The sequence below is a fragment of the Bubalus kerabau genome, chromosome 7 (assembly GCF_029407905.1).
Source record: "Bubalus kerabau isolate K-KA32 ecotype Philippines breed swamp buffalo chromosome 7, PCC_UOA_SB_1v2, whole genome shotgun sequence".
NCBI classification, from domain to species: Eukaryota; Metazoa; Chordata; class Mammalia; order Artiodactyla; family Bovidae; genus Bubalus; species Bubalus kerabau.
In genome coordinates, this window is record NC_073630.1 from 59,619,570 (window position 1) to 59,636,892 (window position 17,323).

The following is a 17,323-nucleotide window of genomic DNA, read 5'->3' on the forward strand; positions in this document are numbered from 1 at the left end:
TGACCACACCATAGTGGTTATCCAGGTCATTAAGAACTTTTATGATATTTCTTCTGTGTATTTTTGCCACCTCTCCTAAATCTCGTTTGCTTCTGTTCAGTCCTTACCATTTCTGTTCTTTATCATGCCCATCTTTGCATGAAATGTTTCCTCAGTATCTCTTATTTTCTTGAAAAACCTCTAGTCTTTCCCATTCTACTGTTTTCCTCTATTTCTTTGCATTGTTCATTTAAAAAGGCTTTATTACCTCTCCTTGCTATTCTCTGGAACTCTGCATTCAGTTGGACATATTTTTTCAGTCTCCCTTGCCTTTCACTTCTCTTCTTTCTACAGGTATTTGTAAAGCCTCCTCAGACAATCACTTTGTTTTTTGCATTCTCTTTCTTTGGAATGGTTTTGGTCACTGCCTCCTGTACAGTGTTAGGATCTCTGTCCATTGTTCTTCAGGCACTCTGCCTTTCAGATCTAACCCCTTAAATATATTTGCCCCTCCACTATATAATCATAAGGGATTTGATTTAGGTCATACCTGAATGACCTAGTTGTTTTCCCTTTTTCTTCAATTTAAGCCTGAATTTTGCAATAAGGAGCTCATGATCCGAGCCATAGTCAGCTCTAGGTCTTGCTTTTGCTGACTGTATAGAGCTTTTCCATCTTTGGCTGCAAAGAATATAATCCATCTGGTTTCGGTATTGACCGTCTGGTGATGGCCATGTGGAGAGTCATCTCTTGGGTGTTTGGAAAAGGGTGGACCAATATGCGAAACTCCATTAGCCCTTGCCCTGCATCATTTTGTACTCCAAGGCCAGTCTTGCCTGTTATTCCTGGTATTTCTTAACTTCTTCCTTTTACATTTCAATCCCCTATGATCAAAAGGACAACTTTTTGTTTATTTATTTGGTATTAGTTCTACAAGATGTTGTAGATCTTTACAGACCCATTCAATTTCAGCTTCTTTGGCATCAGTGGTTGGGGCATTGTTGTTCAGTTACTCAGTTGTTTCTCTCTATGACCCCATGAACTGCAGTACACCAGGCTTCACTGTCCTTCACCATCTCCTGGAGCTTGCTCAACTTCATGTCCATTGAGTTGGTGATGCCATCCAATCATTTCATTCTCTGTCATCCCCTTCTTTTCCTGCCTTGGATCTTTCCCAGCATCAGGGTCTTTTCCAGTGAGTTGACTCTTCACATCAGGTGGCCAAATATTGGAACTTCAGCTTCATAGATTGGGGCATAGACTTGTTTTACTGTGATGTTAAATGTTTTGCCTTAGAAATGAACTGAGATCATTCAGTTTTTGAGGTTGCATCCAAGTACTGCATTTTGGGGTCTTTTGTTGACTATGAAGGCTGCTCCATTTCTTCTAAGGGATTCTTGCCCACAGTAGTAGGTCTAATGGTCATCTAAATTAAAATCACCCATTCCCATCTATTTTAGTTCACCGATTCCTATGATGTTGATGTTCACTCTTGCCATCTCCTGCTTGACCACATCCAGTTTACCTTGATTCATGGACCTGACGTTCTGGGATCCTATGCAATATTGTTCTTACAGCATCAGACTTTAACCACCAGATACATACACAGCTGAGCATCATTTCTGCTCTGGCCCAGCCTCTTCTTTCTTTCTGGAGCTATTAGTAATTGCCTTTTGCTCTTCCCCTGTAGCATATTGGATACCTGAGGATCTGTGGGGCTCATCTTCTGGTGTTATATGTGATCCAAGAAGGGGGCCTACTTCACATATGATGTTTTTCCACCACAATGCTGTATATTTCTAAAAGTGAATGCCAATTAAAAAGGTACTACCATACATTCAACTAGCTGATGTTTCATTTACCAAAGACATTAACAATGTCTCTCTAATTAAAAGAAAAATATAAAAATATTTCAAATTGTACTTATAAAATATTTACACACCTTTTGAATAATTGAGTAAAACTTGAAGAGTTCTTAAAGTAAAAAACAGTTTCTTTGATGAGAGTTGGGTTTACTTGGAGGTGGAATGGAGCATAAGGCAACTTCCATCAAATTTCAGAGAGCTAGCGAGCTATCAGCATTGTGGATGAACTCTGGTCCCATTTCTTGTTCTTCACCTGGTTGATTATCTTACAAATTTAGATCCAATTATGGGATTGCTAACTAGCTTAATACCAGCCATAGAGTAGATATCATAAGTCATTGTTAAGTGGAATAAAAAAAGTGAATACAACAGAATGAATACAGTGGAAACTAATGTTTCCTAAATATTGGTGTTTGGGAATGTGACTAGCAAAATGCTAAATGTTTTAAATATATCACCTTGTTTTATGAAAAAAATCTTGCAAGTTATATATCCTTAGCTAATGCTTTGTACTTGGTAAATGCTCAATACATAACTGTAATGATGAAATGTGCAAGCTTTAATTTACTAAGGGGATTTAATCCCCAGAAACATCAGAGCAGCAACTGGATTATTCATCTGCAGTAGGTTTAGCAATAACCTTTTTATATCTCCAAATTCTCTTTGTCTGGAACAGAAAGGCATAGCTCAGGTAACTGTTTATGAATATAAACCATTGGCATTTGATAATCAGTTACTGCTCTATTATTCTAAAAACTGGAAAAATTAGCAACTATATTTCAGGGTCAAATTTTTTTCTATTATAATTGGTAAGTAGAAAAGCAATTGAATTTCTATTAAGTGGGACATTTAAGTTAAAGACATTAAATTTTAATCTGTTGCAGAAGTACAATAACAATTTATAAGGATATATATCTTTAGAAACCAAGCTGAGAAGTGAATTTTAATCAAAATTGAGACCAGATCTAGACTTCCAGTATAAAATGACATTTATGTAGAACAAGTGGAAGAGACTTTCCCAATTTCTATTTAAACACCATTAACAAATGGAGGAAAAAAAGCCAGCAAAAAGGCAAAATAAACAACTGAATAGGCAGAATACCACTAACCAAAAAAAACATTACACGATTACCGCAAACTGTTAAAACATTTATCAAAATCTGGAAGTAATTTTCACTAAGTGTAATGCTGATGACTGCTCTTATCCATGCAGTCACTCAAGAAATATTTATTAAGCACTGTCCTGCAGCAAAATGGGAAATCCTTGAGGGATTTCGGGCCTATAGGCTACTTATAGGACATTTTATAACGATTGCTGATTGCAGATGAGGACAGGAGTTTGTTTTGCAGTAGTATTTTAAAATGTATATCACCAGGAATTTAGTATTCAAGTTTAATGACTTTAACTGATTGGCAGATTACCTTTTAAAATATACAATAACTCCTTGTGTTGATTTTGTCATTTGAACAGTCAACTGATAGAAATGATTTAAATGTTTCTAGTATTTAAATTGTATTAATTGTGTAAGAGCTCATTCAAAATATTTAAAAAGTGTTTGAATTCCTCTGTAGACATGAGTACAATATCTGCCAGTAAATTAGGTTTATATTCCACTAAAATCTTAGGAAGAAGCCTCAGCTCTGATAATTTTGAAATATGACTGTAGAATCTGTTAAGATCTGATTTATCTGGAAAGAGTATATAGAATTCTTTGGCTTTGTGTATACACTGTTCTTCATGAGGTGAAGTAAAAGAGGTCATTATGTTTTATAAATATCTATAATCATAATCACATCTTTATAAATTTGATATAGCATGTCAAATATGTTATTTCTAACTTGTTCTAAACTACCAGTTAGATGTCTAATTTCATTATTCAACTGGGTAATTTTATGCATTTGGAAGATTAACCGATTACCATTCTATTCCATTTACTTGTGTAATTTCACAATTCTGTTTCATGCAAAGAAAAGAATTGGTCTGTAGTTAGAATGTGCTGTGTGTGTGTGCTTAGTCACTTAGTTGTGTCTGACTCTTTGTGACCACATGGACTGTAGCCTGCCAGTTTCCTCTGTCCAAGTGGATTCTCCAGGCAAGAATACTGGAGTGGGCTGCCATGCCCTCCTCCAGGGAATATTCCCAACCCCTGGATTGAACCCAGGTCTCCTGCATTGCAGGTGGATTCTTTACTGTCTGAGCCACCAGGGAAACCCATAGTTAGAATAATGCATAAAAAACACAAACCAGACAGATTCCTCGGAGGCAAAAGTTAAGTTCATCTGCCAAAGAATAAATCCTCACTAAAGGATTCCTAGTCTCTTTATTAGGTAGTTGAGCAGTTGGGCAGAAAATAACTAGAAATATTAGGATCAATACAAATTTACTCAGGCATCTTGGTTACTTCCAATAGGTTCCAAACCATTTTCAATTAAAAAAAAATAAAACATAAAAATCCTTTCATTGGGGGTAAGCATCTGTAGAAAGTATGTGAAGGAACAGATTACTGAATTGGAACCAGGGCTCATTTATGCCATTTGCTTTTTGTTGTAGGCAGCACTTATAGGAACAAGAGCCATGAACACTCCCCTATGGGAGCTATGAGGAACCTGATAAAGGATCCAACATTTAGAATGGTCTTAAGTGAACTGTTGAACAATGTGTTGCCTTATGTTGCTAGGATTTAATAAACAAAAGGGATTAAACAGAAATAAGCTGAAAGTCCCAGGTTTTGGTGTTTGTTGAGAGCTTTGAGTGTTGTCACCAGTCATCTCTATTTTTGGAATGGAAATTTTTATGTTTCTGAAGTGGGAAATCACTTCTTAGCCTTTCAATGCAATGGAAACAGCATAGTGTGGGCTTGGGAGGATAAGTGTGTCAACCACTGAGGTTATTGGTTATTGCAGTGCATGGATGATTTCAGTTGTTAGGTGGTAAGTCTTTCCTCAAAAGAGGAAAGTCGTTGCCTAATTGTTCTGTCTTTATTCAGGTGCATCCCTAGATCGTGTATAACTGTTAGGAAAGGGTTCCAAGACATTTTCTGTCAGGGAGAGGTTAAGAGTACAACTACTTTCTTATCATCATAATCCCTTGTCCATGCTTATGTTCTTGTTCAATCACTAAGTTATGTTCTACTGTTTGTGACCACATGACTACAGCATGTCAGGCTTCCCTGTCCTATACTATCTCCTGGAGTTTGTTCAAACTCATGTCCATTGAGAAGTGATGCCATCTAACCAATTCATGCTCGGTCAGCATTCTCCTGCCCTCATCTTTCACAGCATTGGGGAATTTTCCAATGAGTTGGTTCTTCACATCAGGTGGCTGAGGTATTGGAGTTTCAGCTTCAGCATCAGTTCAGTCGCATAATAGTGTCCAACTCTTTGTGACCCCATGGACTGCAGCATGCCAGGCATCCCTGTCCATCACCAACTCCTGGAGCTTGCTCAAACTCATGTCCATCAAGGCAGTGATGCCATCCAACCATCTCACCCTCTGTCATCCCCTTCTCCTCCTTCCTTCAATCCTTCCCAGCATCAGGGTCTTTTCCAAAGAGTCATTTCTTTGCATCAGGTGGCCAAAGTATTGGAGCTTCGGCTTCTGCATCAGTCCTTCCAATGAATATTCAGGACTGATTTTCTTTAGGATGGACTGGTTGGATCTCCTTGCAGTCCAAGGGACTCTCAAGAGTTTTCTCCAATACCACAGATCAAAAGCATCAATTCCGCAGCACTCAGCTTTCTTTATGGTTCAACTCTCACATCCATACATGACTACTGCAAAAAACATAGCCTTGACGAGACCAACCTTTGTTGGCAAAGTAATGTCTCTGCTTTTTAATATGCTGTCTAGGTTGGTCATAACTTTTCTTCCAAGGAGCAAGTGTCTTTTAATTTTCTGGCTGCAGTCAACATCTGCAGTGATTTTGGAGCCCAAGAAAATAAAGTCTGTCACTGTTTACATTGTTTCCCCACCTATTTGCCATGAATTGATGGGACCGGATGCCATGATTTTAGTGTTTTGAATGTTGAGTTTTAAGCCAGCTTTTTCACGCTCCTCTTTATCTTTCATCAAGAGGCTCTTCAGTTCCTCTTCACTTTCTGCCATAAGGGTGGTGTCATCTGCATATATATCTGAGGTTATTTATATTTCTCTCAGCAATCTTGATTTCAGCTTGTTCTTCATCCAGTCCTGCATTCCTCATGATGTGCTCTGGATATAAGTTAAATAAGCAGGGTGACAATATACAGCCTTGATGTACTTCATTCCCAATTTGGAACTAGTCTGTTGTTCCATGTCCAGTTCTGTTACTTCTTAACCTGCATACAGATTTTTCAGGCAGCACGTACGTTTGTCTGGTATTGCCATCTCTTGAAGAATTTCCACAGTTTGTTGTGATCCACACAGTCAAAGGCTTTGGCATAGTCAATAACCCAGATGTTTTTCTGGAACTCTAGGTTTTTCTATGATCCATTGGATGTTGGCAATTTGATCTCTGGTTCCTCTGCCTTTTCTAAATCCAGCTTGAACACCTGGAAGTTCTCAATTCATGTATTGTTGAAGCCTCGCTTGGAGTATTTTGAGCATTACTTTGCTAGCATTTGAGGTGAGTGCAATTGTGTGGTAGTTTGAACATTCTTTGGCATTGCCTTTCTTTGGGAAAGTCTTTCTTTCTGAGCTTCGCTGGTGGCTCAGATGGTAAAGCGTCTGCCTGCAATGCAGGAGACTTGGGTTCGATTCCTGGGTTGGGAAGATCCCCTGAAGAAGGAAATGGTAATCCACTCTACCACTCTTGCCTGGAAAATCCCATGGACAGAGGAGCCTGATAAGCTACAGTCCATGGGGTCCCAAAGAGTTGGACACGACTGAGCGACTTGACTTTCACTTTTCTTTGGGATTGGATTGAAAACTGACCTTTTCCAGTCCTGTGGCCACTGCTGAGATTTTCAAATTTGCTGGCATATTGAGTGTAGCACTTTAACAGCATCATCTTTTAGGATTTGAAATAGTTCAGCTGGAATTTCATTACTTCCACTAGCTTTGTTAGTAGTGATGCTTCCTAAGGCCCAATTGACTTCACATTCCAGGATGTCTGGCTCTAGGTGAGTTATTACACCATTGTGGTTATCTGGATCATGAAGATCTTTTTTGTATAGTTCTTCTGTGTATTTTTGCCACCTCTTCTTAATCTCTTCTGCTAGGTCCATAGCATTTCTGTCCTTTATTTTGCCCATCTTTGCATGAAATGTTCCCTCGGGATCTCTACTTTTCTTGAAAAGATCTCTAGTCTTTCCCATTCTATTGTTTTCCTTTATGCCTTTATTTCACATAAGAAGGTTTTCTTATCTCTTCTTGCTATTCTCTGGAACTCTGCATTCAGTTGGGTGTATCTTTCCCTTTCTTCCTTGACTTTCACTTCTCTTCTTTTCTCAGCTATTTTGTAAGAACTTCTCGGACAACCATTTTGCCTTCTTGGCATTTTTGCTATGTATACTAAAATCTGAGGACACCCATAGTCAGCTTTTCATCCTCATGGGTAAATATCTGTAGATTTAGCCAATTATTAATAGCATGTTAAGTTTGCAGTCCACAGTGGGCTGAATTTCCTAATGTGGAATGTGTGATTACCAAGGGCCTACTGAATATTTATTGAAAACATACACAAAAAAGTGGACTGTGTAGTTCATTCCCTTGAGCAATGTGGGGTATAGGGATGCTGACCCCTACCCAGTTGAAAATCTGTATATAACTTAGTTGCTCCCCTGTCTGTGAAATCAATCAACAGTAGATCATGTAGTACTATATTATTTACTGCTGAAAGAAATTCATGTATAAGTGAACTTACACAGTTCAAACCTGTGTTGTTCAAGGGTCAACTATATATGTCATCACAAAAAGCCCACAAGATTGGTTATTCCCACTTCTCAGATGAGAACATTTAGATTCTGAACTTTAATCCAGTAATTCACAAAAAAGTCTCAAATCTATACAGATATGAGTTATTAAAAACTTTACATTATACATTAGTAGCCATGGAAGAGAAGATAGGTATATACAAAATAATTTACAACATTTTCAACAAAAAATTGTTTAAAATAATAACTAAGGGATGTGAAGCAGATAAATTTTAGTTACCTACAATATTCATTTCTGTGCTGTTTTCAGATGATTAGAAATAAATGTGATGATTGTACACATAACAAGGTATTGTTCACAGTAAGCTAATGTCTTTTGTTGAGCAAATAATATGAAAGTTTTGGTGCAAATTTTGATGAGATAATGTAAGCTTTCATCATCTCCTCAAAGTAATTATCAGAAGTGTGAGAAATGTGCAAATATCTGGATACTACAGTCTATCCAAATAAATTTGGTGAATTTTCAAAAATATTCCTTTCACAATACAGTTTGTATATTTTAGCATTAAAATTATCAAAATAAATTAGCAGATAATATAGGTCATCATATCTTAATTTTATTAACTTTAGTGCAACAGAAATGAGAGAGTACCATCAATTTGTTTCTTCATGTCTGCATATAGTCATCATTTAAAAGAGAACAATATTCATACTGACATGTTAAAAAACTAACAGCTAGTTTGAAGTATATATTGAAACTTTTTTCAAATGCAATCTATTTATTTATTTTCAAACGATGAAGGTGGTTAATTTGAAAAAACAGTCACATTCAGGTGGACTTGGAAAACAATTTTAATTTTTACTTAAAATATATGAGATGTCATCATTAGCCCTTATCTTACACTTGAAAAATGGAGACAGTTGTACAGGAAGGGAAATAGAAGTTATTAGATTTTAAGCTCAAGTTTCAAAAGTATTCAAATAAGGCAGGTAAAAAAAAAAAAAAAATCCAGATACTGTTCCATTGTCCAGCATAATTTTCATGTCCCCTTATTTCATAAAACATAAATATTATCATTTACTAGAAATAATAGTTTTAGTTTTTTTTTTTTTTTTTCTAAAAACACCATGATTCTTGCTTTATAGCTATGAAGGCTCCCCAGCACTGCCACCTATTTCATAAACTGACCAGCAGTTTCTCTCTTAAAAAGAAAATTCCAATCTATGTGGATTTAAAGAATAAATATCACATATCCTTTGTAAACTATTTTATCACCACCAGGTATAAGAGATCAGTATTTTGTAATGAAGAAACTCATAGCATTTAACAGCATATTACTGCACTATGATTGGACTGAAAAAAGTATGGGCCTTTGTATACTGATAAATTCTGATAAGACACCTGAAAAACAGAGGTGGGGGGTAGGAAATGGTAGGAATAAAGCTTGGCTACCTACTAGTAAAATAAGTTTGATCAAAACTCACCAGACCTAATAATACAATTCTAAAGAAACTGATGAAAAGTGCTACCCCTGTCAACTATAATTTAGATGGTATTGTTTGAGAAAACAACCAAACTAGTAGCTGGTCTTTATGTGGAATTAAAAATAGAGGGCTCTGTCATTATTTATTAGGCACAGGAAGAAGATTCCTGCTTTATTAAAAAGAAAAAAAAAAATAGGTTGAAAGGGAACTAGTAGCTCCCAAAAGTATAGTAGTTAATCTAACTCCTACCCCCAGATGGCCATATGTTGTACAGTTTCAGTAAATTCTGACTCAATATTGCTTCAGAAATGAATATACAATGAATATACAAAGTAAAACAGTAATAAAAAAAAACAATAAAACCCTGTGATGATGACTGTTGCTCATACTGGAATGACAGTAAGGAAGTCATAAAATTTGCTCGTATACAGCAACAGTGCACGTGGCATCCATGCCAGGTCCTGTATACATGATCTCTTCAATGCAGGGTAAGAGTCCTCTCAGCAGCCACCTGCAAAGAACTGAAGTGTAGTGAATGGGTTGCTACTGCGTTTGGTCCACTGACACCATGGAACAGTGGTCAGTGCCATTATTCACGTGTGCTGGCTGAATACTAATCTTGGGAAACACTTAGTCACTAGATTATTTTCTTAACAAGCAGTTTCTCATGAACAAGATCTGATCAACAGTAAACTAGAATGAATCTCAACCTGACCTCCTTGGCTTTCAGGACATGTGTTAATTCTTTGCCTCTTTTTAAAAACCTCAGTGTTGTTTGATAGGCAGCCACTTAAATAAATCCTCCCCCTTTCCAACTTACTTTCCTTTCTTTTCCCTAAGGTTGGACCCTATGTAAACCTAAAAACTATGATAACTTTATATACAAGGTTTCTCAAAGTGCAAAATGTGTTACATCTAGTTTCATAGGCTTCATTTACATACAGCATTTTATACAATACAGTACAGTTTGCAATTTCTGTTCATAAATTTACACCACTTAACAGACACCTACAGTTGACCCTTGATCAATGTGGGTTTAAAACTGCATGGGTCCACTTATATGTGGATATTTTAAAAAAGTGAATCCTCCAGCACTACATGATCCACAATCAGTTGAACCTATAAATGCAGAGGAATTTCAGATACGGGGGCTGACTATAAATTATACACAGATTAACACACTAACCCCTGCCCCATGGTGTTCAGGGGTCAACTGTACTTCAAAAGGTTGGCCACTCAAAGTAACCCAATGCCTTCCTACACAAGGTTAACATTTTGAACTGTACAAGCTTTGTTCAGACCACAACACAGTGAATCTAACACTTATCACATATATACATACATATTAATAGTTTAAAATGCTCTTTAAATGGTTAAGGATAGCTAAACACATCTCTCCCAGCATAAAATACAGTTTGGTTTCAGACACTGTACACAATATTTAAAAAAATAATTTGTAGGACAAGTCATTTTATTTCCTTCTGCACCACCTGCTCACCCTGCAACTCTTTTGGAAGCGTTCTTGATCGCTGGAGAACCACGCTAAGCTCTTCGATGACCTTTGGTGGTAACTTATTATTGCAGTCCAAAGTATCTTTGCCATTCCTGTCCTCAGTCTTCCTCAGTGTCTTTAGGCCTTTATGGCCTTTCTGTCGCCCTGGAAAGACCTCAGCCTCTGTGTCCTCCAGACAGTAGAAACTCCGGTGTTTTCTGGTTCGATTTCGAAGTTTCTCGTCCTTGTGCTCCAGGCACTGGGCCACGATGGAGGCTTTCTCCTTTAAGGTGCCATCTCCACCTTGGTCACGCTTTGCACCGAGCCGCAGCCTTTCGAGTTCTGCTTTTGCACTCTTAAAATAAAACAAAACATCTCAGAGGGAAGCAAGATCTGGCCTACTCTGCTTAAAGAATACATGGCACGTAAAAGTTGATGCTTATTTTATTAGCGTTTATTTCTATGACTTAGGTTCTAACTTGACTTTTGGCACCAGCAGCAGGTCTGAATGTATAGACGGATCTGAGAGCTACAAAACCAACTGAAATGGAGATCACGGAAATTCATTTTAACAAGCATTTAACATACCACTTCAAAGATGTCTTTCAAGCTAGTTATTCAAATTGACTCCCATTTTAAACTTGCCTCTTTCAATTCACTCCTGCTTGGATGTGTCACATGTTCATGCATCTATAATTCCTACAGTGTTGTACCCGAAATACAGAGGAAAATGGGGGTCTCTGTGGCCATAAGTCCAGGAAATACATTTTGTAATAGATCCCTCTTTGAGATTCACAATACATATTAAAGAAGTTAAGAAATACTTTATCAGAAAAACCTGTTCAACTTATTTTTCTGTTTTTTTTCCTCCTCCAAAAATATTTGACTAGTGCAATCTTTTCCCCATATAATGCCTATTAGAATCCTACAGATATTTGTGAAAACACTGAAAGAAATATATAGTTATGTATTAAAACCCACTTTTGTATCAGTGGATTAGAGTACACATTCAGTCAACTGTGTCTACAGGCACCAGAAATCCAGTGAGACAACCTGCATTGGGACAGAAGTGTACTTTCATAACTAGTGTCCATGGCATCTTGTGACTGGGCAAGTATCGACGTTCAGAACTCTCTTCAGATTCTCAAAGGGATTACAACCTAACCAAATGTAAGATAAAAGAATGAACAACAGAGAAGCAAGCATCTTGTGGGTATGGAGCCACAGCAAAAGGCTACCCAAAAAACTGAGTTGGGGGAAGTGGGAAGGCATAAGTCATTTTTCTTTTCACAAGCAAGAGTTGAAGGAATTTCTTCAAAATTTCCTCATAAAAACTGCAAAGCACGAAGAAATCCAAGGAAAATGTCTTATTGTATTATAAATGTTTGAGAGAAAGATGAAATTGGTGATATAACAAGAAGAATGGGACTGTTTTGCAGATGGCAAGTAGAAGTATCTGTGCTTACCGATTCTTATGAAAACACCAAAAAACTAACTGAACAACCATCAACAAAAAACACACACACACTCTGGAACCTTTAAAGATACCTACATCCAAAGACAAAAAGCCACAACGAGATGGTAGGAAGAGTATAATCATGATAAAATAAAATCTCATATCTACTGGGTGGGTGATCCACAAACTAGAAAATATACCACAGAAGTTCTCCCATAGGAGTAAAAGTCCTGAGCTTCACATGAGGCTTTCCAACCAAGGGGTCTGTCTCTGGGAAGAGTAGCCCCCAAAGGATCTGGCTTGGAAGGCAACATGTTCTTGGGTTGGAAGAATCAATATTGTTAAAATGACTACACTAGCCAAAGTACTGCTATACTTAAATAACCTGTATAGCACAGGGAACTCTGGTCAATATTCTGTAATAACCTAAATAGGAAAATAACTTGAGAAAGAATAGATTCACTTTGCTGTACACCTGAAACAATATTGTTAACTATACTCCAATATAAAATAAAAAATACTACTTTGAAAAAAATGAAACTAAGTAGCATAAAGTGTTTTGACTAAGATGTCCAATGTAATGTTCAAAGGGCAACACTTCACCTCTTTATTTTTATCCGTAGTGCTCTTTCTAGTATACTAGATAAGCTACTCATACCTCTTGTGATTGTTTGAATGCTGCTCAAAACTCAACACAGTGCAAGGAGGGTTTTGTTTTTAGCTTTTGTTTGATTTGTTCACTGATGAGTGAACTTATCACAGTGCCTGCAGATGGGAAATTACCAATAAATATTTTCTGAATAAGGGATGAAGAAAGGTTTAAAAAATTCAAATGTATAATATTTCATTTTATCATATTCTGTTTTATCTTCCTAAATTCCAGCAGATTGGGACATAATTTTACAATTTGAAATTCTCTGATAAGGTCATGATTATACATCTCAGAGAAATAATTCTACTCTAAACCTGATAAAAAGAAATATTTAGCTGTTTAGTATCTAGCTTAATTCTAAAGTTTCATTAGAATGTGTTAGAATGGCTACACAGCCATGTGAATGCAAATTAATGAACTGTGCATGTAAACTGGTTAAAATGGAAAATGTATTTTATCACAGTGCAAACAGAAAAATAAGAGACGATTAGTAAAAATGGTGGCTATTTAAACATAAGGATGTGTTGGAGAGTTTATAAATAAATATGAATCTTAAAGTTTCACTTGGTATCTTTAGTTCAGTTAGGTTCAGACTCTCAGTCGTGTCCGACTCTTTGCGACCCCATGAACCGCAGCACGCCAGGCCTCCCTGTCCATCACCAACTCCCGGAGTTTATCCAAACTCATGTCCACTGAGTCGGTGATGCCATCCAACCATCTCATCCTCTGTCGTCCTCTTCTCCTCCGGCCCCCAATCCCTCCCAGCATCAGGGTCTTTTCCAATGAGTCAGCCCTTTGTATCAGGTGTCCAAGGTATTGGGAGTTTCAGCTTCAACATCAGTCCTTCCAATGAACACCCAGGACTGATCTCCTTTACAATGGACTGGTTGGATCCCCTTGGAGTCCAAGGGACTCTCAAGAGTTTTCTCCAACACCACAGTTCAAAAGCATCAATTCTTCGGCGCTCAGCTTTTCTTTATAGTCCAACTCTCACATCCATACATGACCACTGGAAAAACCATAGCCTTGACTAGACGGACCTTTGTTGACAAAGTAATGTCTCTGCTTTTTAATATGCTGTCTAGTTGGTCATAACTTTCCTTCCAAGGAGTAAGCATCTTTTAATTTCATGGCTGCAGTCACAATCTGCAGGGATTTTGGAGCCCCCCAAAATAAAGTCAGCCACTGTTTCCACTGTTACATCTATTTGCCATGAAGTGATGGGACTGGATGCCATGATCTTAATTTTCTGAATGTTGATCTTTAAGCCAACTTTTTCACTCTCTTTCATTTTAATCAAGAGGCTCTTTAGTTCTTCTTCACTTTCTGCCATAAGGGTGGTGTCATCTGCAAATCTGAGGTTATTGCTATTTCTCCCAGCAATCTTGATTCCAGCTTGTGCTTATTCCAGTCCACCATTTATCATGATGTACTCTGCATAGAATTAAATAAGCCAGGTGACAATATACAGCCTTGACATACTCCTTTCCCAATTTGGAACCAGTCTGTTGTTCCATGTCCAATTCTAACTGTTGCTTCCTGACCTGCATATAGTTTTCTCAAGAGTCAGGTCAGGTGATCTGGTATTCTCATCTCTCTTGCAGAATTTTCCACAGTTTATTGTGATCCACACAGTCAAAGGCTTTGGCATAATCAATAAAGCAGAAATAGATGTTTTTCTGGAACTCTCTTGCTTTCTCAATGGTCCAGCGGATGTTGGCAATTTGATTTCTGGTTCCTCTGCCTTTTCTAAAACTAGCTTGAACATCTGGAAGTAAGTTCGCAGTTCACGTATTGCTGAAGCCTGGCTTGGAGAATTTTGAGCATTACTTTACTAGTGTGTGAGATGAGTGCAATTGTGCGGTAGTTTGAGCACTCTTTGGCATTGCCTTTCTTTGGGATTGGAATGAAAACTGACCTTTTCCAGTCCTGTGGCCAGTGCTGAGTTCAAGGATCAATATGGAGTGGTTTTATATATCATAATGACAGTTCTCTTTTCAACTATTGGCAGGAGACATGGGGACTCTGGTATAGTATTTAGAGGTCAAGTATGGGCTTCTCAGGTGGCGCTAGTGGTGAAGAACCCACTTGCAAATGCAGGAGACATAAGAGAGAGAGGTTCGATCCCTGGGTAGGGAAAATCCCCCTGGAGGAGGGCATGGCAATCCACTCCAGTATTCTTGCCTAGAGAATCCCCATGGACAGAGGAGGCCTTGTGGACTATAGTCCATAGGGTTGCATAGTCAGAAACGACTGAAGTGACATAGCACACACTAGTCATCTAGTCTCTTCAATATAATCATCCTGTTTTGTATCAATTTTACTTTTATCCTTTCCCCTATACTACCTTATTGATATTTCCATTGTGCTATCAGGTACATCAATTCTATGACTAACTTCTTTACTCCTCAGTATCTCTTGACTATTTCCTGTTGGTGTAACTAAAGTCCATCTCAGTCTTGAGCATACCAATTTAGCATACACACACCCATTAATACATATAATGCTAAAATTTCAAGTAAAACTATGACATTAAACTAAATAACATAACCTTATATGAAGGTGGGGAGGGGTGGTGAAGTGAATTGATAAAAATCAAGAGGATGTGAAAGTGAGTGCTTTGTATGATGATATGGTATGTGGAGTACCATGTGTCTTTTGGGGAAAGGAAAGAGCATTGATACTGTGGGGGAAAAAAGGCATCCTTTATGTGCTTCACTGTCGTTAAGGTATTAATAATTCAAAAAGAAAGATTGATAAGCTATTAAATTAGGAAAGCAAGAGGTGGCTTGGTCCAGAGGATGCCAGTTTGTGTCAGAGAAAACTGAATGGAAATGAGGATCTGAAATGGAGTTCATCTCTCAGCAGAGAGAATATTACCCTATGAAGTAAGGGCTTTTTATTATCCCTAGGAGCTTACATATAAAAGCTGAGCACAATGTACACAGTAAGTTAAGAAGGTACCCGAGAGGAAGTCGGAGGGCCATAGGTATCATTTAGTTTATGTGTTCTTAAGCACTGTTTGCCTCTTCATGTATGATTTGTCAACAACTTACTTCCTCTGGCTTACTCACTAGCTCACTGCTAATTTACTCAATTAATTTTAAAAGTCACTTCCTGCAGGAAGCCTTCCTTGCTTGGAGGAGGTCTTCTCATACAACTTTTAAATGAACCTCTTGAAAGCAAGACAGCTCATGAAATGGGAAGTCATCAAATGCACCAATCTACCAACAATTTGTTTAAGAAGCAATTTTCTTCCCTATATCCATTGATTGACTTTAGATTGTATTAAGCTAGCTAGTAATGCATTGGAGAAGGAAATGGCAACCCACTCCAGTGTTCTTGCCTGGAGAATCCCAGGGACGGGGGAGCCTGGTTGGCTGCTGTCTATGGGGTCACATGACTGAAGCGACTTAGCAGCAGCAGCTAGTAATACTGTCATTTATTAATATACTACATATTTATATAAGTTCAATAAAAAATACTTTGTGTGAAAACTTGCGATTTTAATTTTTCTTTTTTTAAACTTGAATGGTTTTCAGTGAAAAACATTACCAAATAAAACATTACTTATCACTGAAAAACATCAAACATTTAAAATTTTTCTTTGTCAAATTTGTTGAATTCCCACACTTAGGAAAAAGCTTGGTTTAGTTTACTAACCAATTTTCTAGAAATTAATATTTCATAAAATTGTTTTTAAAGCCTTTGAAATCAATTTGGTTATAGTTTTGTTCATCAGTTTTCTGATCTCAAGAATGTTAAAAAAATTGCCTCTGAAATTCTGGATTTGAGGTTAAGTAACAAACTATTGTTTATTCAATCATCTCAATTCTATACTGGATACTGGTAACGTACTTTGATCCTAAAATTTGCTTTGCTCCATAATTGATCCTGAGGCAATGTCAGGAGAAGCTAGGGTCACAGCAGGGCATAGCTATTCCCTGCATTTCTATGTCCCCTAACCTGGGTTCCCAAACATGACTCTTAACATGAAGATTCTAGAGTATCTGAGGAAGCCACAGTTCTGCAAAACAGTTTATTATAAGGAAGAAAAACTTGTAAGTGCGAAATGGTAGAAGGGACAAGCTCCTGAGTTCTTGCTGTCTTATTCTTCTCTTTGATTACATCAGCACAGAAGGCAACAAAGGAAATAAACCATTATTTTCAAAGCTTTTATCTTTTAGAGAAAAGAGATAGTATAGTGGGATAAATGTTTAAGGAAAGATAGTCATGGAAAAACACTTTTTAAAAATCTGATCACTAAATTAAAATGGCTTTTGTCTCTCAAAAGTTATTCCTGTTATATCTGAAACTTACACAACTTTGTAAATCAACTATATTGCAATAAAACTTAAAAAAAAGTTATTCTTGTTTGGAAAAATGCCAAATCTGGGCTCTAAGAAGAAACAAAAATGTCTTTTGCGTGCTTCTCTTTTTGTTTTGAAGGACTCATTTAATGCACTGAAATGCACATTAGTTGCAAACTGTGATGAGTTTTGACATTTACAGCCTGTGTCTTTGTCTGAATCAAGACCAAT

The 17,323-nt window shown here is 37.2% G+C and overlaps 1 protein-coding gene across 15 annotated transcripts in view; it reads right to left on the bottom strand.

Moving 5' to 3' along the window:
• Positions 1-8,791: 8,791 nt before the first annotated feature.
• Positions 8,792-17,323, bottom strand: part of ARAP2 (ArfGAP with RhoGAP domain, ankyrin repeat and PH domain 2) — a 573,065-nt gene continuing 564,533 nt past the window's right edge. For 14 of the 15 annotated variants that reach the window (XM_055588221.1, XM_055588229.1, XM_055588224.1 and 11 more), the window contains one exon: positions 8,792-11,029. In XM_055588221.1, coding sequence (XP_055444196.1) covers positions 10,649-11,029 — 381 coding nt within the window. In that variant the 3' untranslated portion in view covers positions 8,792-10,648. Of the gene's footprint in view, positions 11,030-14,871; positions 15,003-17,323 lie in introns of those variants that run through there. The other variant, XM_055588235.1, reaches the window with a different exon arrangement.